Raw genomic sequence first — 22,500 nt, 5'->3', positions numbered from 1 at the left:
AACAAACATGCTAGTACCGAAATCTGTGAAAAAAGCAGAGGATTTTGGTTAAAAGTTTTCTATTACTGAATACAGAATAAGCTATTTTTGTATTAATCCTGCCAGTACAGAAATCTGTGAAAACAGCAGAATAAGCTATTTGTTTTTTATATTAATCCTAAATCTGTGAAAACAGCAGAGAATTTTGGTTAAAATAAAAGGAGTTTCTAAAGGCACTTTATTTCAAATAATCTCACCTGTAAAGAGCAGCTTTTTGTTGTGGGAAATGTAAAATGTTTTAGATGTATTGTGTTTGGTCTGATTGATCTAAATAAAAGATAATGGAGGTAAATTTGTTTGTTTCCTTTAATTAATGGATAATGACAAAGAAATCCTGTATGGGGAAAAAGATATTGACAAAGAAATCCTGTATGGGGAAAAGATGCATCGAAATCGTAATCGCGATTAATCGTAATCGTTTAATAATCGAATCGTAGCACCCTTAATCGTAATCGAATCGAATCGTGAGGTGCCTAAGGTGGCACACCCCTACCAATTAGGGACCGCGTCGTAGTTGTTGACATAACGGGGGCCGATCAGGGCAAAACAGTAATGGCGTCGCCTGATGAAAGGGGCGGTAACGTTAACGTTAGTAGAGTCAACAGCCGTAAGTGCAGTTATTGCAGAAATAGACTCGAGTTTCATGGCGGAAAAGCCGTTTCACTGCACGCTGACGAAGGCACTTTGGCCAAAACATGTTGGTGTAACCCATGAAAACACAGCAGAGGAGACTTCCTTTCTTTTTTTTTTTTACACTTTAGTTTTTATTGAGTTTCGTTTTCTGAACAAGTATACATATACAGGACAAGACTTATACAGAAAGGACATACATAATTATAAGAAAAAGAAAATGTCAAAGGAAAAAAATACTGTTTGGGTGCTTCTTTCATTTTTTTTCCTTTTTTTTTTCTTCCAGTGAGTCCGTCAATTGCCGGCTTGTTTTATCAGTTATCTTCGTCGCTGTTTTGTGATTTGAATATTGTCCATTTCTCCCATTTCTCTTCCAGTTGTTGTTCCTGTAGTCTTAATCGATAAGTCAGTTTCTCCATGCTATAGATTTCTTCTATTATACCCCTCCATTGCCCTTGAGTAGGAGGTTCTACTTGTCCCCACTTCCTTGTGACAGCTTTTTTACTTGCTATTAATAAGATTTTGGTCAAATATCTATCTCGCAATCGTACATTTTCTTCAGTGAAGTTACACAGATATAGTACATTGTAACTCTTAGGGATATCATATCTAAGTATCTTCTGTACAAACTTATGAATCTCAGTCCAATACAATGTTAACTTGGAACAATTCCAGAATATATGTGTGTGATTTGCATCTGATGATCCACATTCTCTCCAACATTGTACATTTATATTTGAATATTTACTCTTGACCTTGGGCGTTATAAAAAAACGTATCAAGTTTTTCCAAGAGAACTCTCTCCATACCCGTGAACTGGTGGATGTTTGGTGTATTGTCCACATGTTTTGCCAATCCTCTTCAGAGATTTTTATATTGAGCTCTGACTCCCATTTCTCTTTGATATATTCAGTTGAGTTTTTATTTGTCTTCAATGCTTGGTATAACGCAGATATAATTCTGATGTTATTATTATTATATGAATTAATTATTATTTTGATCACACCAAACACTTCTATGGAGGGATCTCCCTTGATTTCCTTGATATAATAATCCCTTAGTTGTAGATACCTGTAAAATTCGTTTTTCTCCAGATTGTATTTATCTTTTATATTCTGAAAACTCTCCAGCTGCCCATCATTCACTAATGTACACCATGCTGTGATTCCCTTCGTTACCCATTGTTTAAATCCTCTATCATAATCGGCCGGTTTGAAACTACTATCAAATGATACCCATTTTAGCAAATTTATATCTTTTTTTATCTTATATTTTTTAATTATTCTAAACCATATTTCCAATGTGAATGATGTAATTGAGTCAATTTGATTTCCAGTTTTTTTATAAACTCTCTTATCTCCAATAATGGTCTGGATAGGCACTCCCCCATACTCATTTTCCATTTCCTTCCATTTTGCTTTATACTTTGGCTTGCACCAACAAACTATATATCTTAATTGGGCTGCATAAAAATATTCTTTTAAGTTTGGGAGAGTCATGCCTCCTTTATCTTTCGGCAGCTGGAGAGTTTCATATCTTACTCTGGGTTTTTTCCCCCCCCATATAAATCTTGAAATGACCCTGTCCCAAGTCACAAATTGGGTTAGGGGGACATCTACTGGCAGTGACTGGAAAAGATAAAGAAGTCTGGGTACAATATTCATTTTAATTGATTCAATCCTTGAGCTAAAGTCCAGCGGTAAAGTGGACCATCTTTCAATGTCTTTTAGAATTTCTTGGTTTACTCCGTTATAATTTGCTTTATATAATTTTGATATTCTTTTGGTGATGTTAACCCCCAGGTATTTTATTTTCTTGAGATTCCAATTGAAATTAAATGATTCCTTAATCTGTTCTGATGGTGTATAATTAAGTGTTAAGACCTGTGTTTTCGTTACATTTATTTTATATCCTGACAGGTGTCCAAATGCTTCTAAAAGCTTCATCAATGCAGGAAGTGATTTATTCGGTTGCTCCAGGTAGGCGATGACGTCATCCGCGAAGAGCCCAATCTTATGTTCCGTGTCTTTTATTTTAACTCCTTTAATTTCTTTATTTTCACGGATTGCTTGAGCCAATGGTTCTATGAAAAGAGCGAATAGACTTGGAGAAAGGCAACATCCTTGCCTCGTCGACCTCTGTAGATTAATTTTGTCTGTCAAACTTCCATTTATTTTAAGCCTGGCTGTGGGTTCTTGATATAATGACTTGATACATTGTATTGATTTCTTATTAAATCCAAACCGTTCTAAGACTTCATATAGAAATTTCCAATTTACACAATCGAAGGCTTTTTCTGCATCGATGCTTATTAATACTGTACTGTGTTTATTCTTTTGGGCCTCATCTACAATATGTATAGTTCTCCTGATATTGTCTTGCGCTTGGCGTTCTCTTATAAATCCTGTTTGGTCTTCTTCTATCAAATCCGCTAAAAATGTATTCAATCGCTTAGAAATAATTGCTGTATATAGTTTGTAGTCTACGTTTAATATCGAAATTGGTCTGTAACTCCCACAGTGTTCTTTATCTCTACCTGGCTTGGGAATGACTGTGATTATTGCTTCAGTCCATGATGGTGGTATTTTGTTGCTTTCCAGTGTATAATTGAAAGATTCCAGGAGTAATGGTGCCAGCTCATCCCTAAACATCTTGTACCACTCCGCAGGGTAGCCATCGCCACCCGGAGATTTATTATTTTTTAATTTACTTATCGCATCCATCACCTCCTGCATTGTGATATTGGCCGTCATTATATCATTCTGTATATTTCCAATGGATGGTAGATCCAATGAGTTCAAAAATGCTTTCATTTCTTCTTCATCTGCAGATGGGGGTTGTGTATACAGGTCTTTGTAATATCTCTGGAAGATTTTCTCTATATCCTCTGGTGCATATTTCAACTCGTTTGTGTGGGGTTCCCTTATTTTACATATATTATTAATTGCTTGTTGCTTGCGGATGCGTTTGGCTAATAATTTAGTAGCTCTTGGTCCCACTTCATAGTACTTCTGTTTCATAAACATGTTTCTTCTTTCAATTTCCTCTATCTGTATGTCATTTATCTTGGCTTTCAAGGTCTTAATTTGTTGATATATCTCTTCATCTTTTGTATCCTGATATTCCCTTTCCAATTCTCTTAATTTTCCAGTATCGTTTTCATATGCCGCTGCTTTAGCCTTTTTTAGACTAGCAGTTACAGCCAATAATTTTCCCCTGATGACCGCCTTCATGGCATCCCACATTATCGTTGGGTCCACTGCTCCATTGTTATTTTCTTCTATGTATCTTTTTATTTCTGCCTTTATCATCTCCTTTCTTGTTTCATTATTTAATATTCCCATGTTGAGTCTCCATACTGTATGTCGTTTCCTGATGTTTAGACTTAATTTCAAATAGAGTGGGTTATGGTCAGACACATCTGCTCCTCCAATTCTACATTCCTCCACTCTATGTCTATCACCTTTATTAATAAAAAAATAATCTATTCTTGAATGGACTTTATGAGCAGCTGAGTAATGTGTAAAATCTCTTTCCAAAGGATGAAGTGTTCTCCATATATCCATCATCCCCATCTCTTCCAATGACATATTTACAAACTTTGTTAGTTGCATTTTTGTTTTTTTGCGACTCGTTGTGTCATTTATGTGGTTCATAACAACATTGAAATCCCCGCCACAAACCAAGGTTCCCTCTGTTTCTGCAGCTATGACATCAAAGAGAGATTTAAAGAAACATCTATCACTCTCTGGGGGCGCATATACATTTACCAGTGTTATTGGTTCATTTTCTAGTCTTCCTTTTACTATAATAAATCTGCCGTCTTTGTCTTTGAATTCCTTTTCATATTCAAATTGTGTTGTATTAGATATTAATGTTGCAACCCCCCTTCTGCGTCCCCCTTTGTATGAGCTGAAATATGAATTCCTGTATCCGTATCTTTTTAACTTTCCATGTTCTAATTGGGATAAATGGGTCTCCTGAAGGAATATAATTTGTGCCTTCTCCTTTTTTAACTTAGTCATAACTCTTTCTCTTTTCACTGGAGTGCTTAGACCATTCACATTCAGCGACATTATCTTGATATTGTTAGTCATCCTTATGTTTTCTCACTCTCTGAATATATGCTCCCAAACAGTTTAGAACTACACAACCATAGATATTGACAAACTCAACATAAACACATAACACATATGACTTCAAAATGAGGGGTAACCTCCCCAATTCACCATTGGTGTGTGTGGGGGAAATCCTCATCTCTCAGAGGGCCCCTCTCTAGACCTAGGACTTTAACCTACTAGTGTGAGTCCCCAGTATCTAGTAATGTCCAACTTAAACTCAACCTATGTAACTAAACCTCTATCAGTCGGTTCTGAATGTAATATTATGTAAAGAAGCCTGAAAAACAACAACAAAAATCAAATATTCCCACTGCGGATCTATTTACCCATGCTGTTGACACTCTAGTGTCTAGTCCGGTTTGTAGGTATGGGCATTAAAGATGGTTGAAAAGGCTAGCTCCTTATTTATTATCTTCAGCCCTTCTCTGTCTCTTCATCATTGACTTTGATTTTCACCATACCTGTGCTTTTCCCGATCCGCTGTAGTTAGCAAAGCATTAGTCTATTTCGACTGGTATACTTGCAGCTTCTCTTTCACCCGCCGCATCACTTCCTGGCTCCGCTCTTTGGACTGCTTTCGCTGCTCCTGCGCTCCTCCTCCGTTCTCCTCCCGTTGCCCGTGTGCGTTGCCTCCACCTGGAACGTTCACCGTGTAGCCTCTCGCCTTCACGTCTCGTGTAGCCTCCTTGGCGTCTCCGTATGTCTTCACTCCGTTGTTCCAATGGATCCGCATCCTGTCAAATGGGGTCTGGAAACGTATCCCGTTCTCTTTCAGCACTTTTTTGATGCCCATATATGCCTTCCGCCTCTGGACAATTTCAGTAGCATAATCATGGTCAAAGTAGATTTGCTTCTCCCCCACACATATCTTCTTCTGCCACGCTTTCTTCAGAACCATTTCTTTTACCTCGAACTGGAGAAAGTTAATGACGATTGATCTGGGAGTAGCACCTGGTCCCGGTTTTTGATTGAGCGCTCGGTGGGCTCGTTGTATCTGAAGTTGAATCCCCTCTGGCAGGTCGAGCTCGGTAGTGAAGAGTTGCTCCATGTATTTGCTAGCGGAGTTCCCCTCCGTGTCTTCAGGCACGCCAAATATTCTGATATTATTCCTCCGGGACCTCCCTTCGAGATCGGTTACCTTGTCTTGCATCTGGCGTGCCCGCTCTGCTACCTCCAACAATGTCATGTTTGCCTCTACTTGCCAATCCTCCAAGTCAGATACGCGCACCTGTGCTTCCTCCATGCTCGTCTTTTGAGCCTGTATCTCGTTGCTGTTTTCCGTGAGTTTCCGGTCTATTTCTTGCCTAAAATTGGCTATTTCTTCTTTAATTTCTTTCTTCAGTTCGTCTTTGAATGTGGTTAGTTCATTTCGTAATTCCTGTTTGAGCTCTCTTATATCGTTGCTAATTGTAGCAAGCCCAGCTCGCAGCACTTCTGCGTGTTCCATTTTCTCCGTTTCTTCTCCCTCGTGGTCACGTTCGGGGTTTACGTCCAATTCTTGTTGTTTTTCACTTTTGCTTTGTTCGTTTTTGCCTTTCTGACTTCTTGTAAGAGTTCCCACACTCATTTCCTCCATTAATCCGTCGAATTATTCTTATTATGTGGGTTTATTTCTTCCGACTTGAGAGAGGTGGTTAATTACGCAGCTACTCTCTCCGCCATCTTCCGGAAGTCGAGACTTCCTTTCTTTATGTTACTTTGAATTTCCGTTAGTCTGCACCTCTTCAAACCTTTTGGGTGTGCTCCACACTATATACTTGGAAAAGCCGTTTTCGCCATTCTTCCGAGTGGATTTGAATTGGATTCGGCAACGCTGATTGGCTGAAGGAGTTGTCTGTCAAGGCAAGTCGTCCCACCCACTGAAATCACTGTGGACGGCTGGAAGTCGAGACTGATACGTCGAGCCAAACAGGAAGTGAGGTCACATGATCAGGACGCTTTTAACCAGGCTAAGGACGTGGCAGGTCCTGTGTAACAGCTCCTACCATCCCCACACACACGCACGCATGCACGCACGCACACACACACGCACACGCACACACACACGCGCACACACACGCGCACACACACACACACACACACACAGTGACTGACCTGGCTGGCTGGGACGCTGGTCATCTCTGACAGAGCGGAGCAGAGGTCAGAAACCTTCCCTGCTTTAGGAACCACAACACGATGCTACACACACGCACACACACACACACACACACACACACACACACACACACACACACACACACACACACACACACACACACATTAACACACACATTATAGATAAAGGGAAAACAGAGAACCGTTCAGTTTAAAGTAATATTGAAAGCTATCAGAGGAAACCGTTAAAGGAACGAAAAAAATGATATGTTTACCAATCTTTGCTCTGCTGATTAGCCACAGTGTCCCCAGTGTATTTTGTGGACAAATAACCTTATTTTGGCCTCAAAGTCCTAAAACTAATGTGTTGGTAAAAACGGGTGATGACATCAGACATGATGTTGTCTAACGAGTGATGTGTCGTAGATAAATGTATTTACAGTAAATACCCTCTGCCGCTAGCTAGGTGTTAGCCGCTACGTTTGCTAACTAACGGTTCACCAGGCTCAAAACGCCATGATAGTCACTTTTAACCAGTTCGAGTTACGCTCTTCCCATAAAGTTAATCAGCTTTGATATATGTTGGCTGGTTTGTTCACAATAGGGGTGTCAAAAATAATCGATTATAAGATGCATCGCGATGCGGACGTGCACGATTCTGCATCGATTCACAAATGTCAAAAATCGATTATTTAACAAAAACATTTTTTTTTGGATAATCGAATAAAATATAATGGAAGTACATGCAGTTGTTTATTTGGATCATAATACAATGCAATTCTAAATGCACTTTTATTTTAAAAGTAGCCACACAGTGAGAAAAAAGAAGGTGAGAAAAAAAAAAATCATGTATTGGGGAAAAAAGGGATGCATCGATTTAAGATGCATCGAGATGCATCGATAATCGTAATCGAATCGTAGCCCTCTGAATCGTAATCGAATCGAATCGTGAGGCCAGTGAAGATTCACAGCCCTAGTTGACAATGAGCAATAATTTACCTTCTAAAATCATGTTTTTCACGGCGATATGACCGAAAAACCAGTACGGCCACTACTTCCGTTTCATCGCAGACAAAGAGTATACTGAAGATGAGATGAGTCGCTGCTTCTTTTACAACAGCGCCTGCCTGCGGTCTTATTATGTTGCAGTGGAAAGTGGAACAAACTAGCTTTTGGATCTTATCCCTCTAAGCACGCAGAGCTTGAGAGCAGAGGGTGTGTCACCTGCACGGGCTTGGCGTTGGGGTCCAGGGAGACGAAGAAGACCTCCATGACGCGCTCCTTGCTGACGGGCAGGGGGACGCTCAGGTAGCAGAAGGGGTCGAAGGTGACCGAGACCTTTTGGCACTCGGGGCAGACCAGTGTGGACTTGAACAGGCCGTGGAACGTGTCCACGATCACAGAGTCGTTGCGCCGCCGGTGGTTCCGCCACGCCTCCTCCGCCACTTCCTGCCCGGACAGGAAGGAGAAACACGGAGAAATCAAATCACATGAGCTTTAATTAGAGGTTGTATTGGAATTTTCCCCCACGCAGTTGCTGCTTTTGGAAAGAGAAATAATACAGTAAACAAATAAATAAAAAGTATTTTTTTCCGCTGCTATTGTTTAGCTAATGTAGCGTAGCCACCATGGGTGTACAGTAGGTAGCCCCCCCCCCTCTCAAACAAATGTCACACTGCTGCACGGCATTCTAAGTGGAAAATAATATACTGTGGTGACCTTTCGCACGCAGGACTAAGGCCATGTCCACACGGAGACGAGTTTAGGTGTATCCGCTAAGGTTTTTTGTCATATAGACGTTTCGTCCAGATGGAACCGCGTTCTGGGACTATACGTTCTGGGAGTATACGCTAATTTTTCAAAACGGGTCCCAGAGTGATTGAATCTGAAGACGCCACCCTTGCATTTCCGTGTTTACAACCCATACGCATCTTTCCTGAAACGATGACGCCATAGCCCCACCTCTCTCCACTAGCAACAATAACAATCATGGCAGTAACGTTCGTGCTACAGCAGTGGGGATCTTGCAGCAAAATATAATGCTCCTCTATTACCACCGTCAGCAACAAGTGGACACGGAGAACAGCGTGTAGCCTACAACATCCTCAGGGCTCCACAGCTGACTCTTCCCATCCACCCCTCCCCTCCCTTCATCGGATATTTCCCAGAAGGCTTAGCGGCGGCTACATTTTTACAATAACACAAACAAAATCAGGCTTAACGTGTTAGATAGAAATTATATTTATTTTTAATACAACATGCAATTCTGGAATATTTTAATATTGGACAAAATGAAATGAAATGAAATGTAAACCCTGAGTGTAACCAACATACTCTCTTGCCCTATATATAGCCCTCGTAAATACAACGTGAATAGGGAAGTGAGAGGTTTGAGGAACACGCGGTTGCACTGTGATGTCTGTGATATCCGCTCGTGTCCACTCCAACAAGACTTTAGCTTACTTGACGCGACTTTTTCCAATAAAAACACATTTATGCCATGAGTTTATATAATGTATATTTATGTTGCATCATTTAGCCTGTGCTGTGATGTGCAGGAGTGGCCAATACGCTGGGATGTGTTTGCAACATGTCTAAAGATCATGGAAGTGGATGATATCAGGAATGTCACCGATAGTTAACGTTCTTTATACCATGGTCTGGGTGAATACTCGATTCTGATTGGCTGCAAGGTGTCCATTAAAAAGTGATATTGTACAGTGATAATGGACACCTAGCTAAATGGTCTGTTCACCGTTCATATCAATGCGCCATAGTTTCACAGTGTTATCAAGAGAGCTGTTTGAGCTCTATACCCCCGTTAAGGGTTAATATGACAATTTTCTAAGTTGAGAAAAAAATTGACTCGGTCAAAGTAAGTATTTAAATCACCCCTGTGTGCTCAGTTTATCAAAAATAACTCTTATTTACAATTTTGATTTTCGTTTCGGAGATTTCCCTCCCCTGACAGAAGCCGGCTCTGAGCCATTATGAGCCACTCTCCGGACAGAGAAAATGGGCGTGAACAGCCGAGGAAAGAGAGAGAGAGAGAGAGAGAGAGAGAGAGAGAGAGAGAGAGAGAGAGAGAGAGAGAGAGAGAGAGAGAGAGAGAGAGGAGCAGGGAAGCTTGCACTGTGTGTGTCAACAGCGCTGTGCTGTCCTCCTTTCTCTCTCTCTCCTCTCGCCTCTTCATACGCACATTTTCTCTGTCCCACAGTAAACCCTGGAGAATAATACTCATGTATAGAGTCGTTTCCATGTTGCCAAACACTATTGACAGTTTGAGCCTTCCCGCAGATGGCAAAACAAGCAGTTTTTTTTGGACTCCAACATACTGAAAGCAGATAGTTTTCACTCTGCTCCTGCCTCGCGCCATTTACGTCTTATAAGACCCGCAGACGTTAACGCAATTCCCTGGAATGCGAGTTTAAACGACCCAGTTACATGGCGTTGCATTCTTAGACATTGCCGTTTTATTTTGTATGTTGTTACATAGGCTACAATTGGCCAAATTATTAGTTAGCTTGATTCTAGAATTGTGCCAGGTGTAGAAACTAAGCAGCCATTTTATCCCATGATAGCCTAATCTCGAGGGGACTATTTTGTCTCGCCGGTTCTCAACTCATATTCAAGGTTATGAAAACTACATTTTGATTGCAAAATGCATGGAAATATAAATGAATGGTCTTGTTTTGTTTCTTTGGCAAGTGACCATGGTATAAGCGGGTTAATGCACTTCGAGGTGTCCATTATCACTTTTTAAGGGACTTCGCGGAGGCAAACCATCCTCGGCTTCGCCTCGGACGGTTCACGCCTCCACGTCGTCCCTTAAAAAGTGATAATGGACACCTCGTCGTGCATTAACCCTTACATATTGTAGGCTACAGGGAGACCATCAGCCCTGCTGAACAGCTCTGCATTTGCCTGTATACTGTAGGTTTCATCATTTTATTCATCGATATGGCAAACCTCCCCGCAAAGCCAAGGGTTTAAGCTGCTGCTACAGTGAGATACACATTATAGACTGTGCGCCCCTAGAGGTTGTATGCCATTATTGACGAGATTGTCTTATTCTCTGTTATTCTACAGCGGTTTCAGTGGTTTCATGTGGATACACACATTTCTTGAAACGTTTCCATGTTTATGGAAAACTTTTCTGAAACGAAAAAAAAAAAGATAGCTTCCGTCTCCGTGTGGACATGGCCTAATATTTATTTTTACTGCGATATCGCCCATGTTCATACAGTATGTGTTTTATGTGTGTGTGTATTATATACTGCATTTCTCCGTTGTTGAATGATACCGTTATTTGATTTGTAATCAATTATTCGTTAGCCTATTGCAGACAGGCCCCTCACTTTCAGTTGATGATTTCTGATTTGATTGTGAATGCATTATTCGGCCTCCATACTGTTTAGGGTCAGATGTGGGCCGCGAACCTTTCTGTTTAGGGTCAGATGTGGGCCGCGAACCTTTCTGTTTAGGATCAGATGTAGGCCGCAAACCTTTTTGAGATTTGCAAGTAGGGATGCAGCAATGAACCAGTTTCACTATTAACCACGGTTTAAAACGTCACCTCACTCACCATTGACGACACAACCATCACCCCCTCCCCCCCCTGGCTCGCAACCCTGGCGTCATCCTAGGGCTGTTCGATTTTGCCTAAAAATTAAATTGACGATTTTTTCTCTCAAAACTCGATTTTCAATTTTTTTTATACTATTATACTTCTCTAAACATCTGTTGCCTTGCAGAGCTCTTTTTTCTCTCTCTTTTTTTCAAATGCGACAAAAAGTGACAAATTACGCTTTTACTCTGAAGGCAGAACAACCCAACTTCCTGTTTTAGCCTAACTTGCTATGCCTAACTTCCTGGCTGTTGCTTGCTAACCTGCAGTCACTTGACACTGGTGGATTTGCGCTTTTGGAGGTGAGTCCTAACTTTACTCGGTGGCCTCACGTGTTATGTGAACTAAAGGCAACATTTCAGCGTCCGGTGATAACGTCTTTGTACGCGTGCTGCTACAGCACGCATACATGACAGAGAGCCGCCCCACCGTAACGTAATTACCCTAGTTAAAACAATCGATTTTACGATTTTCATTTTTTTAACATTGTCCTAACTAATTAATTCGATTACGATTCAAAATCAATTTATCGAGGAGCCCTACTTCAACTACACATCCGTTATATTTCCCCTAGGGGATCAATAAAAGTTAATGTTAAAGGTGCAGGTAAAAAAAAGAATGAATTTACAGTTATATTCTTATGAAAATACCCCCAAAAAAACAAAATTAAAACATGCCCCTAGGGCAGAAATATGGAGAAAAAGGTGGCATTATAATGCACATGTTAAAAAAAAAGCCATCTGTGCAGATAACACCTGTGACAACACTTGGGCTACTGTACAGTACTTACTGTAATAATAATAATAATAATATACAGTCAATGTGTACGGCAGAAAACTTTCCAAAACACCAGACGTACGATAATTATCGTATTTCTAGGATAATTTACCACCAAAACCAATACCATTTTGACCCTCTGGTACGATAATTCGACACTGCCCAGAATGCATTTCAGCATTGACGGGAGAAGAAGAAAACTCCGCTCCATTTCCCCCCCAAAGGCAACTGTTTACTTTCTGTTTAGTTTGGGCTCTATCTATGGTTAATATAGCACTTTATAGTTTCAGTAGTCAAACGCAACTAAGTAGTAAAACTAGTTTACCCCCAATATGCAATAGATTTTTCAAAATAACGCCTATTTACAAATATAATTTTGTAGAGCCACAGCAAGGCACAGCAGACCGACCATCTCAGCTCATGTGAACCGGCTGCACACTGGTATCAGGTGGATAACTTTATCGTCGGAGACGGCTGCAAGTGGTACTCTGGAGCTCAGGAGGAGAGGAGAGGAGAGGAGGGAGAGAGGAGAGGAGAGGAGAGGAGAGGAGAGGAGAGGAGAGGAGAGGAGAGGAGAGGAGTTTTAGCTCCAGACTGACAGGAGGAGTTTTAGCTGCAGCGAGCGGCCTCTCAACAGACGAACAGACCGGGCGTACGGAGGTAATGGTCCACATTCATTGTTTATTGAGTATTAAAATCATCACAGGTGTTATTGCTAGATTTGCGGGTTTTTATGTGCGCGTGCCAGATGCCTCACAAAAACCAGTCTAGATGCAGCTATGTGTGTGGGGGAAAAACAAAAAAACAAAAGAGAATCCTAATTGCTACATAAAAGTCCCACATATTAATGCAAAGTGGTGTCTAACCTGCATCATGCTCTTTAAGAGTAACTGAAAATACTAAATAAATAATTTAAATTGTAAAACATTTAAATAGTAAAAAATCAACTAAATCAATTACTGCAATTCCAATCGAAGTTAATCTAGGCATGGCATATTTTGGTTACTGCATTATTTGTCTTTCGAAAAGGCAGCCACTGAAAATACGGCCATACTGTAATAATAATCGTGAAACTGTGAAACCGCGGTTTTTCCTCAAACTACGGTAATTGTACACCAGAATTTATAATTGTTGCATCGCTATTTTCAAGTGGGCCACAAGTTGGGAACCGCTGCCCTAGCGCACAACTTCCACAGTATGATAACGTCCCTCTTTTGAGAGTGAAAACAGAAACTCTCGTGGTAGCGGAGCCTGTGCCTCACAAAAGTGTGAGGTTTTAACACGGTTAAAATGTTGTAATGGGTTGACCATTTTCAGGGCAGCCATTTTGTGTTTAAAAGGCAGGGTAAACACAGGTGCCACCAAAACATGAATGAGGGTTTCCAACTTCCCTCATTAATGTAAATGGCCCATGGCTGGCTGCATCCCCTACGCGCGCGGGTACCTGGTCGGGCCGGCCGGCGGCGTCCCGCAGCTCGATGTACTCCTTGTTCTTGACCCGGTTCAGGTCTTCGTGCAGACCGTCCAACAGGAAGGACAGCAGCTCCTGGCTGTCGTGCTGCTGGTACCCTAGGAACTGAGATGCAAAGTGGCCCACCTTGGTCTGGAGACACACACACACACGCACACACACATGCGCGCGCACACACACACACACACACACACACACACACACACACACACACACACACACACACACACACACAGATGAAATCACACATCAAAATGCAAGCAACACCAGGCTTGCAGTGCTGCCAATTTATTTTCAAGTCAGTTAGCTGAGCTAGTGGAATTTCCTCACAACTTGTTACTTATAACACTGACATCAACTTAACTTAAATCAACTCTCAATAACTGTCAAAATAAATGAATGTCTGCAAAAGATGTGGGGGCCAATGGGGGCTGAGCTCCCATAAGGAGAGTCTGAGACCCCATGAACACATACACCTGTGGGGCTCTAACATACTGTACATACTAGGGATGTTCATCAATTATCGAAAATCGATAATCGATCGTTAAGGATTGGAATCGATCCTGTGGCATTTGGATCGATTTTTTAATTATTAAAAAAAAAAAAAAAAAAAAAAAAATTTTTTTTTTTTTTGACTAGGTTTGGGTGGAATTCGTTCCTCCTCGCCCCACTCCATTGCACAGCCGACTAACGTGAGGTGGAGCTTCATATAGTCTCTAGTTTTCTGGCTGGGCACGGGCCTTTGTGCCAACAAAACTGTTTTAAACATGGGAAATTCACACCGGCATGCGCCGGGGACAGCAGTGTTGGAGAGGAGACACATTGAAATAAAGAGTTCATTGAGGAGAACACGTTGTCTTTCGTATTTTCTGCCATAGGCATTCATTTTGTAAAAAAAAAAAAAAATTAAATATTGAAAATTTTCTAAGTATTAATAAAATCGATGATCGATAATTGATCGTTAATATTCACCGATTATCGATTTTGGAAAATTTTCAAAATGAACATCCCTAGTACATACCAACCACTGAGCTAAAAGGCAGGTACCAAAAACCATTATTTTCATCACAAATAATGACCTTTACAATGTAATTAGTATTATTTATGTTAACGAGATAAATAGGCTAAAAAAACATGTTTTGAGTTTTTCCCAAAAGAACAAAGCACCATACTATCCTGTTGGGAATGACAGTATGGCTGGACTTCAGCACCTTGGACAGCGCTGTTTGTTGTGTGGGTGAAAGGTTGCAGGTCTGACCCAGGCAACTACAGGCCGATTTCTATTCTCAGTGTCACTTCCAAGGTCCTTGAAAAAGTAATTCACGAACAGCTGTATGAGTATTTAAACGACTCTAAACTGTTATTCAAATTCCAGTCTGGTTTCAGAAAGTCTCACTCTACTGATTACTGCCTGCTTTTCTTAACAGATTTGATTAGAACAGAAATGGATGCTGGCAAGCTCTGCGGCATGATTTTGATCGATCTTCAAAAGGCCTTTGACACTGTCGACCACGATTTGCTCTTTTCTAAATTGTCTGCTTTAGGCGTTAGCCCCCCTTGTCTGAGATGGTTCATCTCGTACCTTTCAGGTAGAGATAAAAAAAAATAGTCTTTCATGGTCAAATATCCACTGCCTTGCCTGTGACCTGTGGGGTCCCGCAGGGGAGTGTCTTAGGCCCTTTATTATTTTTAATTTACATTAACGACCTACAAACTGCCTGCAATGTCAACATGTTTCTTTATGCCGATGATTCTGCCATCCTGTCCTCTGATAAGGACGTGGAGAGACTTAAAGCTACTCTGTGTGAGGAATTTAAGAAAATAAAATCCTGGCTCACTGATAACAAACTTTCCCTTCATATGGCCAAAACTGAATATATTATTTTTGGTTCAAAACCCAGGTTACACAAATTGGTCTCGTCTACTATTGTCCTTGAGGGCCAGTCCTTTGCAGCAAAAGCCTCAGTTAGCTATTTAGGCTGCCACCTAGACAGTAGCTTAGGAGGCGATACCATGGCCCTAAAAACAATTACCAAAGTGATTGGCCGAACTAAGTTTCTGGCCAGAAAAGCCCCTTTTCGGGACCAGGCCAGTCTTTTTCTGTTAGCCAACTCTCTGGTTTCCTCTTGCTTTGATTATGCCATCTCTTCTTGGTACGGAGGTCTGACCAAGGTTTTGAAGGAGAAACTGCAGGTTTCCCAGAACCAATTAGTAAGGCTAACTCTAGGCCTAGCCCCTAGAGACCATGTGGGAAAAGAACTCAGAAGCTGGGCTGGCTCCCCGTGGATGCTAGATATGTCCAGCTCCAACTTAACATTGTCCATAACATCTATAACAACAGAGCCCCTGATTATCTTAGCAATCACTTTCAGAGGAGTGGAGATACACACTCCCACAACACTAGAGCCAGTACTGCTGACTTGCGTCTACCTGGCTTTAAAACAAACCTAGGTAAGTGCTCTTTTAAATTTATCGGGGCTAAAAATGTGAACATGTTGCCCCTCCACTTAAAGTGTACAAGCAGCCAAGGTGTTTTCAAGAAGAAGGTCAAATTGTGCTTCTTGAACAAGTCCATGCCTAAGCTCTGATGTACATTTTCTTCTGTGTATTTTGATGTGTATGTTTCTTACCTCTCACTGCATAATCTGTTAATTATTTTCATGTTTATATTGTTTATTTTATTTTATTTTATATATACCTGTTTAAGACCATGGACCACAATGGAAATAAGTCTTGACTTTATTGTGTTTTATCCTTGATGTTATTCTTTGAGATCCGTGTCTGTACTTTGTTCAGTACATTGTATTTCAATTTGTAACCGTCAAATAAAATAAAATAAAATAAAATGTCTGTATGTCTCTGTGTCTGTCTGTGTCTCTGTGTCTGTCTGTATGTCTCTGTGTCTGTCTGTATGTCTCTGTGTCTGTCTGTATGTATCTGTGTCTGTCTGTCTGTCTCTGTGTCTGTCTGTCTGTCTGTCTGTCTCTGTGTCTGTCTGTCTGTCTGTCTCTGTGTCTCTGTGTCTGTCCGTCTGTCTCTGTGTCTGTCTGTATGTCTCTGTGTCTGTCTGTATGCCTCTGTGTCTGTCTGTATGTCTCTGTGTCTGTCTGTATGTCTCTGTGTCTGTCTGTCTGTCTCTGTGTCTGTCTGTCTGTCTCTGTGTCTGTCTGTCTGTATGTCTCTGTGTCTGTCTGTCTGTCTCTGTGTCTGTCTCTGTGTCTGTCTGTATGTCTCTGTGTGTGTCTGTCCGTCTGTATCACCTTGAAGATGCGCGGCACCACAGAGTGATGGCGGCCGGACCACATCTGTTTGATGACGTCGGCGTAGGCCTCGGCGATCTCGCCCTTCATCCCCAGAGGGTTGGTGAAGTTCAGCTCCTCCAGGTAGGAGCTCCGCAGGAAGTACTCCGTCAGAGGAGGAGTGTTGCTGAGACACTGCAGGGGGGAGGAGGAGAGAGTCAGGAAGTACTACGTCAGAGGAGGAGTGTTGCTGAGACACTGCAGGGGGGAGGAGGAGAGAGTCAGGAAGTACTCCGTCAGAGGAGGAGTGTTGCTGAGACACTGCAGGGGGGAGGAGGAGAGAGTCAGGAAGTACTCCATCAGAGGAGGAGTGTTGCTGAGACACTGCAGGGGGGAGGAGGAGAGTCAGGAAGTACTCTGTCAGAGGAGGAGTGTTGCTGAGACACTGCAGGGGGGAGGGGGAGAGAGTCAGGAAGTACTCCATCAGAGGAGGAGTGTTGCTGAGACACTGCAGGGGGGAGGAGGAGAGAGTCAGGAAGTACTCTGTCAGAGGAGGAGTGTTGTTGAGACACTGCAGGGGGGAGGAGGAGAGAGTCAGGAAGTACTCCATCAGAGGAGGAGTGTTGCTGAGACACTGCAGGGGGGAGGGGGAGAGGGTCAGTGGCTACACTACGTGTTAACTACTATGTTAATTATTAATCGACAATTGATGAATAGTCGTTAAGAATTGGATGGGTGCAGACATGGTGTGTTACAGTTTAAGATACTCCACCGCTTACACCTTGTAAAGCCAAACTGGCCCGGATATATCCTGGCTCAGACCCAAATTGCATCAGATGCCATCAGTTTCCGGGTACTCTGGGCCACACGTTTTGGACTTGCCCAAAATTGTACACATTCTGGTCAGACATTTTTAATACATTCTCATATATATGTCAAAAACAGATTGACCCAGATCCAATTACTGCAATATTTGGGGTTGCCCCTAGCAACAGTGGGATATCCAGACATCAATCAGATCTAATGGCCTTTTCAACATTACTAGCTCGCTGGCTTATTCTTTTTAGCTGGAAATCGCCCACACCTCCATCACACTCACGCTGGATTCGTGAGGTAATGTCATTTCTTAAACTAGAAAAAGTCAGATGCACAGTCCAGGGTTCTCTGGAAAAGTTTGAAATGACTTGGCACCCCTTCTTAAATTATTATCATAAGGAATTTGACGCAAGAACTTTAGATTAGTAGCCCCCTGCCCCCAACATCTCTACCCTACCCTCTTCCCACCTTGTTCTTTCCTTGTCTCTATTATTTTGGTTTTATTTTTACACTTGGTTGTCATTGCATCACAATTATTCAGGAGATTGTATACATGTATGACATCATGCAACCATGCACCTATTTTGTATTGTCTGTCTTCTACAGGTTTTGTTTTTTCTTGTTTGTATTGCATAAAAACGAATAAAAACTATTTGAAATAAAAGAATTGGATGGGTGAAACATATTAACTGATTCATCTACCATGTAGGCTACAGTATGATTTTTTTTCTCTTTCACCACAAAGGCGAAATGTTACTTTCATGGCTTTTACAAAGGAAGAAGAAAGCAAGCAGGTCAGTGTTTCCCCTCCACAGGCCTGGTGGGCCCGCCAGGCCAGAAAAAGAATTGGAAAAAGAAATGTGTGGAGTGAAGTCAGTACAGCGGTTGTGACGTCGGTAAACAATGCTGAAAGGAGAGCTTTGGCGATGCCAAAAAGCAACTGTCGTAAGACCACAACACACCGCAGACTATTTTGTGACTCGCCACGCGGCAGACAGACCTCTCAGTGTCACTCGCAAACGTCAAATCTAGTCGCCAACAGCGCTTGGCAGGTGTTCATTTCGGGTATGTGTGTGTGCCTGTGTGTACGCGTGTGTGTGTGTGTTTGTGGGTGCGTGTAGTGTGTGTGTGTGTGGGTGTGTGTGTAGTGTGTGCGTGTGCGTGTGTCAGACCTGCAGAGCTGAGTTCATGAAGCAGGTGTTTCCCAGGTTGGTGAGGCCACAGACTCCCGGCTGGCCTCGGTACGAGTCCGGCTCCTCCACCGAGTTCCTCCTGCAAAAACACACACACACACACACAAATCGAGTGGGATTCAACGTGTTGTCGTGCTACGCGAGTGGGATCCGCGGAGTACCAGGCAGCCAGCTGCTTCGTGCGGAGCGAGTGGACAATCCGATGCATGGGTGCTGCCCGCCCGCCTGGAATCTCCGAGGGCAGACCCCTGACAACCACGCTCTCAAGCGCGCGCCTTTTACGCTATTTCTGTAAATACGATATTCCTGGAATGCGCGTTTTAACGAGCCAGTTACATTTCTTTGCATTCTTAGAGATTATTGTTTTTGTTTTTTGTTCATGTTTCATACAATTGGCCATGTTAGTAGTTAGTTTATGGGATAGGAATTCTGCCAGATGACAGGCACTAGGCGCCATTTTCTACTTTATTTGGAAGAGAAAATTATCATGAAATGAAGATTTGATTGACAGCTGCATGTCGTGATATGATTGGTTGAAATGGGGTAGACATTTGATAGTACTAGGTGACATCAGCAAACTGTAGATTACTGTTATCAATGAAATGTTGAAAAATGAACTTTTGATGTGAAAAAGTGTGAAAAACTAAAGAAATTAGATTTTTGTGATTTTTTTTGCATACATTACTAAATAGGTGCACTGCATACCCAGGTATTTGAACTAAAAGAAAAGAAAAGTCATTTTTGGGTTCAGCTCGACTTTAACTCATTGAGTGCCAATGACGACGCCTGTCGTCAAAGTAATTAGTAACGTAGAGTGCCAAAGACGATAGCTGTCGTCAATTGCCTTTTTTGACGGTGGGACGTGGATCAAAGCCTTATGTATGTCCTGTACAAATATTGTAGCTACTGAAGCTGTATAACCTATTTTACGGACTCATCAGGTGGCGACAGTGCTCTCCAGATTAGAGAAATGTCCGGAATACAGCCTGAAAAAGCCCCGTGATCAAAGAGAAACCGCTCATGCTGCAGCCCAGAGCCATGTAGATGGCTCTGGCTGCAGCTGACGGTGCCTGCCAACAGCAGTCAATCCGCGCACACAACTGAGCTCCTCTGCCTCTGTCTGTCTGTCTGCATAGTTTCTTCACACGATTAGCCGCCAGAAAGGCAGCACCCGACGCCGAAGTGCCAAACCTTCCCCTGCAGTCCGGGTTGGCATTTCCTTGTCGCGCTGCCTGGGAGGCGGCGCACAAAAAGCACTCCGAAAATAGACGCTGGGTGCGTGAGGCTGTGTGTTACTAGTGTGGGGAGGAGTTTGCAGCTGAGGGGGGGAGAGGGGGGTGGGGCACGCAGGGCAGCACACAACTACACCACGTCACTACATCAGAAAATATTAGCTAGAGTCAGTGAATGTGCTTGAAATGCTTCATTTCACAAAAGGCTGAATATCTCAGCTTCTAGATAGAAATGCCTGTTTTTGCTGTTTTTGACCTATCTTCTCCGGCTGATAACTAAAGAACGGAAAATGGTATCAATAAACTTTTTTTTGCTGATGATACAATAGAGTCTCCTTGTTCTTTTTGCGTGTTCGGTGTTTACATAGTAATATCACACAATATTCTGTGGGCCTCGAGAAATCACTGAAAACGCTCTGAAACTCTGGCACTGGGAGCGTCGGTTCTCCAAAAGTGGCTAGCACTCAATGAGTTAAAGTAGATTACAATATGGGATTGGGAATGCTTTCAGCAAGGCTTTTTCTGACTATTGCTGTTATGAATGATTTATTCACCTGAGCTGAGTGATGTGTGTGTGTGTGAGTGTAACATTACTGTAGTTCTTACATGATGTGTGTGTGTGTGAGTGTAACATTACTGTAGTTCTTACATGATTTGTGGTCTGGAGCTCGGCCAGGTGCCGTCCGCGTTCCTCATCTCCATGATCACCGTCTGACACACACACACACACACACACACACACACACACACACAGGCAAGTTAGGACTGGTCTCCGCGTGGAGGAGGAGTTGAGGTTGTGAAGGCAGGAGAGGAGGAGAGCAGAAAAGCTTGCAGGTGATGTAAACACCATCTGGCGGCCATGTTGGAGGTCCTCAGCTCTGTGAACAGCTGACTGTGTTTCTGTCCGTCTCAACAGAACTGAACAGACGGTTCATTAGGTATTCACAGCGTACCTATTGTTTCTGGTCAGATTCTACTTCTTCTTCACCTATTGTAATTGGCTGTAGCTCAGACTCTGATTGGTCAAAAAATATATATATTTTATTTAGCACGCACATGGCAAACTGTGTTAACACGTTCACTGCCGTGGACGAGATATCTCGTCAAGCAGAAACCAACGGTTGACTGCCAATGACGAGATATCTCGTCCAAAAATTTTTTTTTTTTTTTTTGACGGTGGGACGTGGATCTAACCCTTTTACATCTCCTATATAAATATGGGAGCCACCGAACGTGTACAACCCATTCCACCGACCCACTAAGTGGCAACAGTGCTCTCCAGAGTAGAAAAAGCAGAGCCAAAACTGCAGGGGAAAGCGCGAGGAAACCATTCTCATACTGTAAAATGGATTGGCGAAAACGCTTTCGCTTTCGCGCAGACGCACAACGGTGGCGCACAACGGTGGGGGGTTCCAAAAATAGACTGGGTGCACACTTTGAAACACGCAGCATAAATAAGCCCAGAATCGCAAAAGCTTCATCAAAGCTCTCAACCGAAACCCCAAGAAACGAGCGAGCCCATCCAGACTCGCCCGACGAGGGGCAGCCAGGCAGCAGACAGGCAGCAGAAACTCGCTTGTGACAGACCCGCTGCAGAGCCAAGGAGGGCGGAGGAGAACGCCCACGGAGGGAGGAGTTTGAAGGAGAGGGGGGTTTCCTGCTGTTATGGAGGAAATTACTGTTCAAAACTATTGTTTAGATGTCTGACGTCTTACTGATGCGAAAAATAAATGGTTAAAGTGACTGTTCTATCGAATTTCACAAAAAGCCATTTATCTCAGCTTAAATTTTCAGACGCTGAAACCATGCTGTATTCAACTGCTAATGTCTACATAACTACTAACTCTACAAACTAACTCTTTTAGACAGAGAAAGCACACATTCTATTAGTTCTTTTGATATATTTTGTATTCACAAAATCCTAGCAGAAAATAATCCTCGGCTCTTGAAAGATGAGGCAGAATCCTCAAAAAAACCACTTGGCAGAAGCTACCTACAGTATTGAAAAAACGGCTGGCAGTGAATGTGTTAAGCAGTAGGGGTGTCAAAAATAATCGATTATAAGATGCATCACGATGCGGACGTGCACGATTCTGCATCGATTCACAAATGTCAAAAATCGATTATTTAAAGAAAATAATTTAAAAAAATTAAATACCGTAATCGAATAAAATATAATGGAAGTACATGCAGTTGTTTATTTTAATTATGGATCATAATACATCATACATCATAATCATAAATGCACTTTTATTTTAAAA

At 42.2% G+C, this 22,500-nt stretch overlaps 1 protein-coding gene and 1 long non-coding RNA gene across 2 annotated transcripts in view; both read right to left on the bottom strand.

The window, feature by feature from the left end:
* Positions 1–22,500, bottom strand: part of LOC310795041 — a 664,395-nt gene that overhangs the window by 46,255 nt on the left and 595,640 nt on the right. The window lies entirely within an intron of this gene.
* The window catches only part of usp11 (ubiquitin specific peptidase 11), a gene marked incomplete at its 5' end in the record, with an annotated part of 65,526 nt that overhangs the window by 22,394 nt on the left and 20,632 nt on the right, over positions 1–22,500 (bottom strand). Inside the window, 6 exons of the mRNA XM_083657138.1 lie at positions 6,885–6,968; positions 8,109–8,333; positions 13,733–13,891; positions 17,020–17,193; positions 18,987–19,086; positions 20,889–20,950. Coding sequence (XP_083513264.1) covers positions 6,885–6,968; positions 8,109–8,333; positions 13,733–13,891; positions 17,020–17,193; positions 18,987–19,086; positions 20,889–20,950 — 804 coding nt within the window. The remainder of the gene's footprint in view (positions 1–6,884; positions 6,969–8,108; positions 8,334–13,732; positions 13,892–17,019; positions 17,194–18,986; positions 19,087–20,888; positions 20,951–22,500) is intronic.

The sequence above is a fragment of the Poromitra crassiceps genome, assembly GCF_964638095.1.
Source record: "Poromitra crassiceps genome assembly, chromosome: 20".
In the NCBI taxonomy this organism is placed as follows: Eukaryota; Metazoa; Chordata; class Actinopteri; order Beryciformes; family Melamphaidae; genus Poromitra; species Poromitra crassiceps.
The sequence above is the reverse complement of the archived record's forward strand: the minus strand, read 5'-3'. Positions and strand labels throughout refer to the sequence as shown.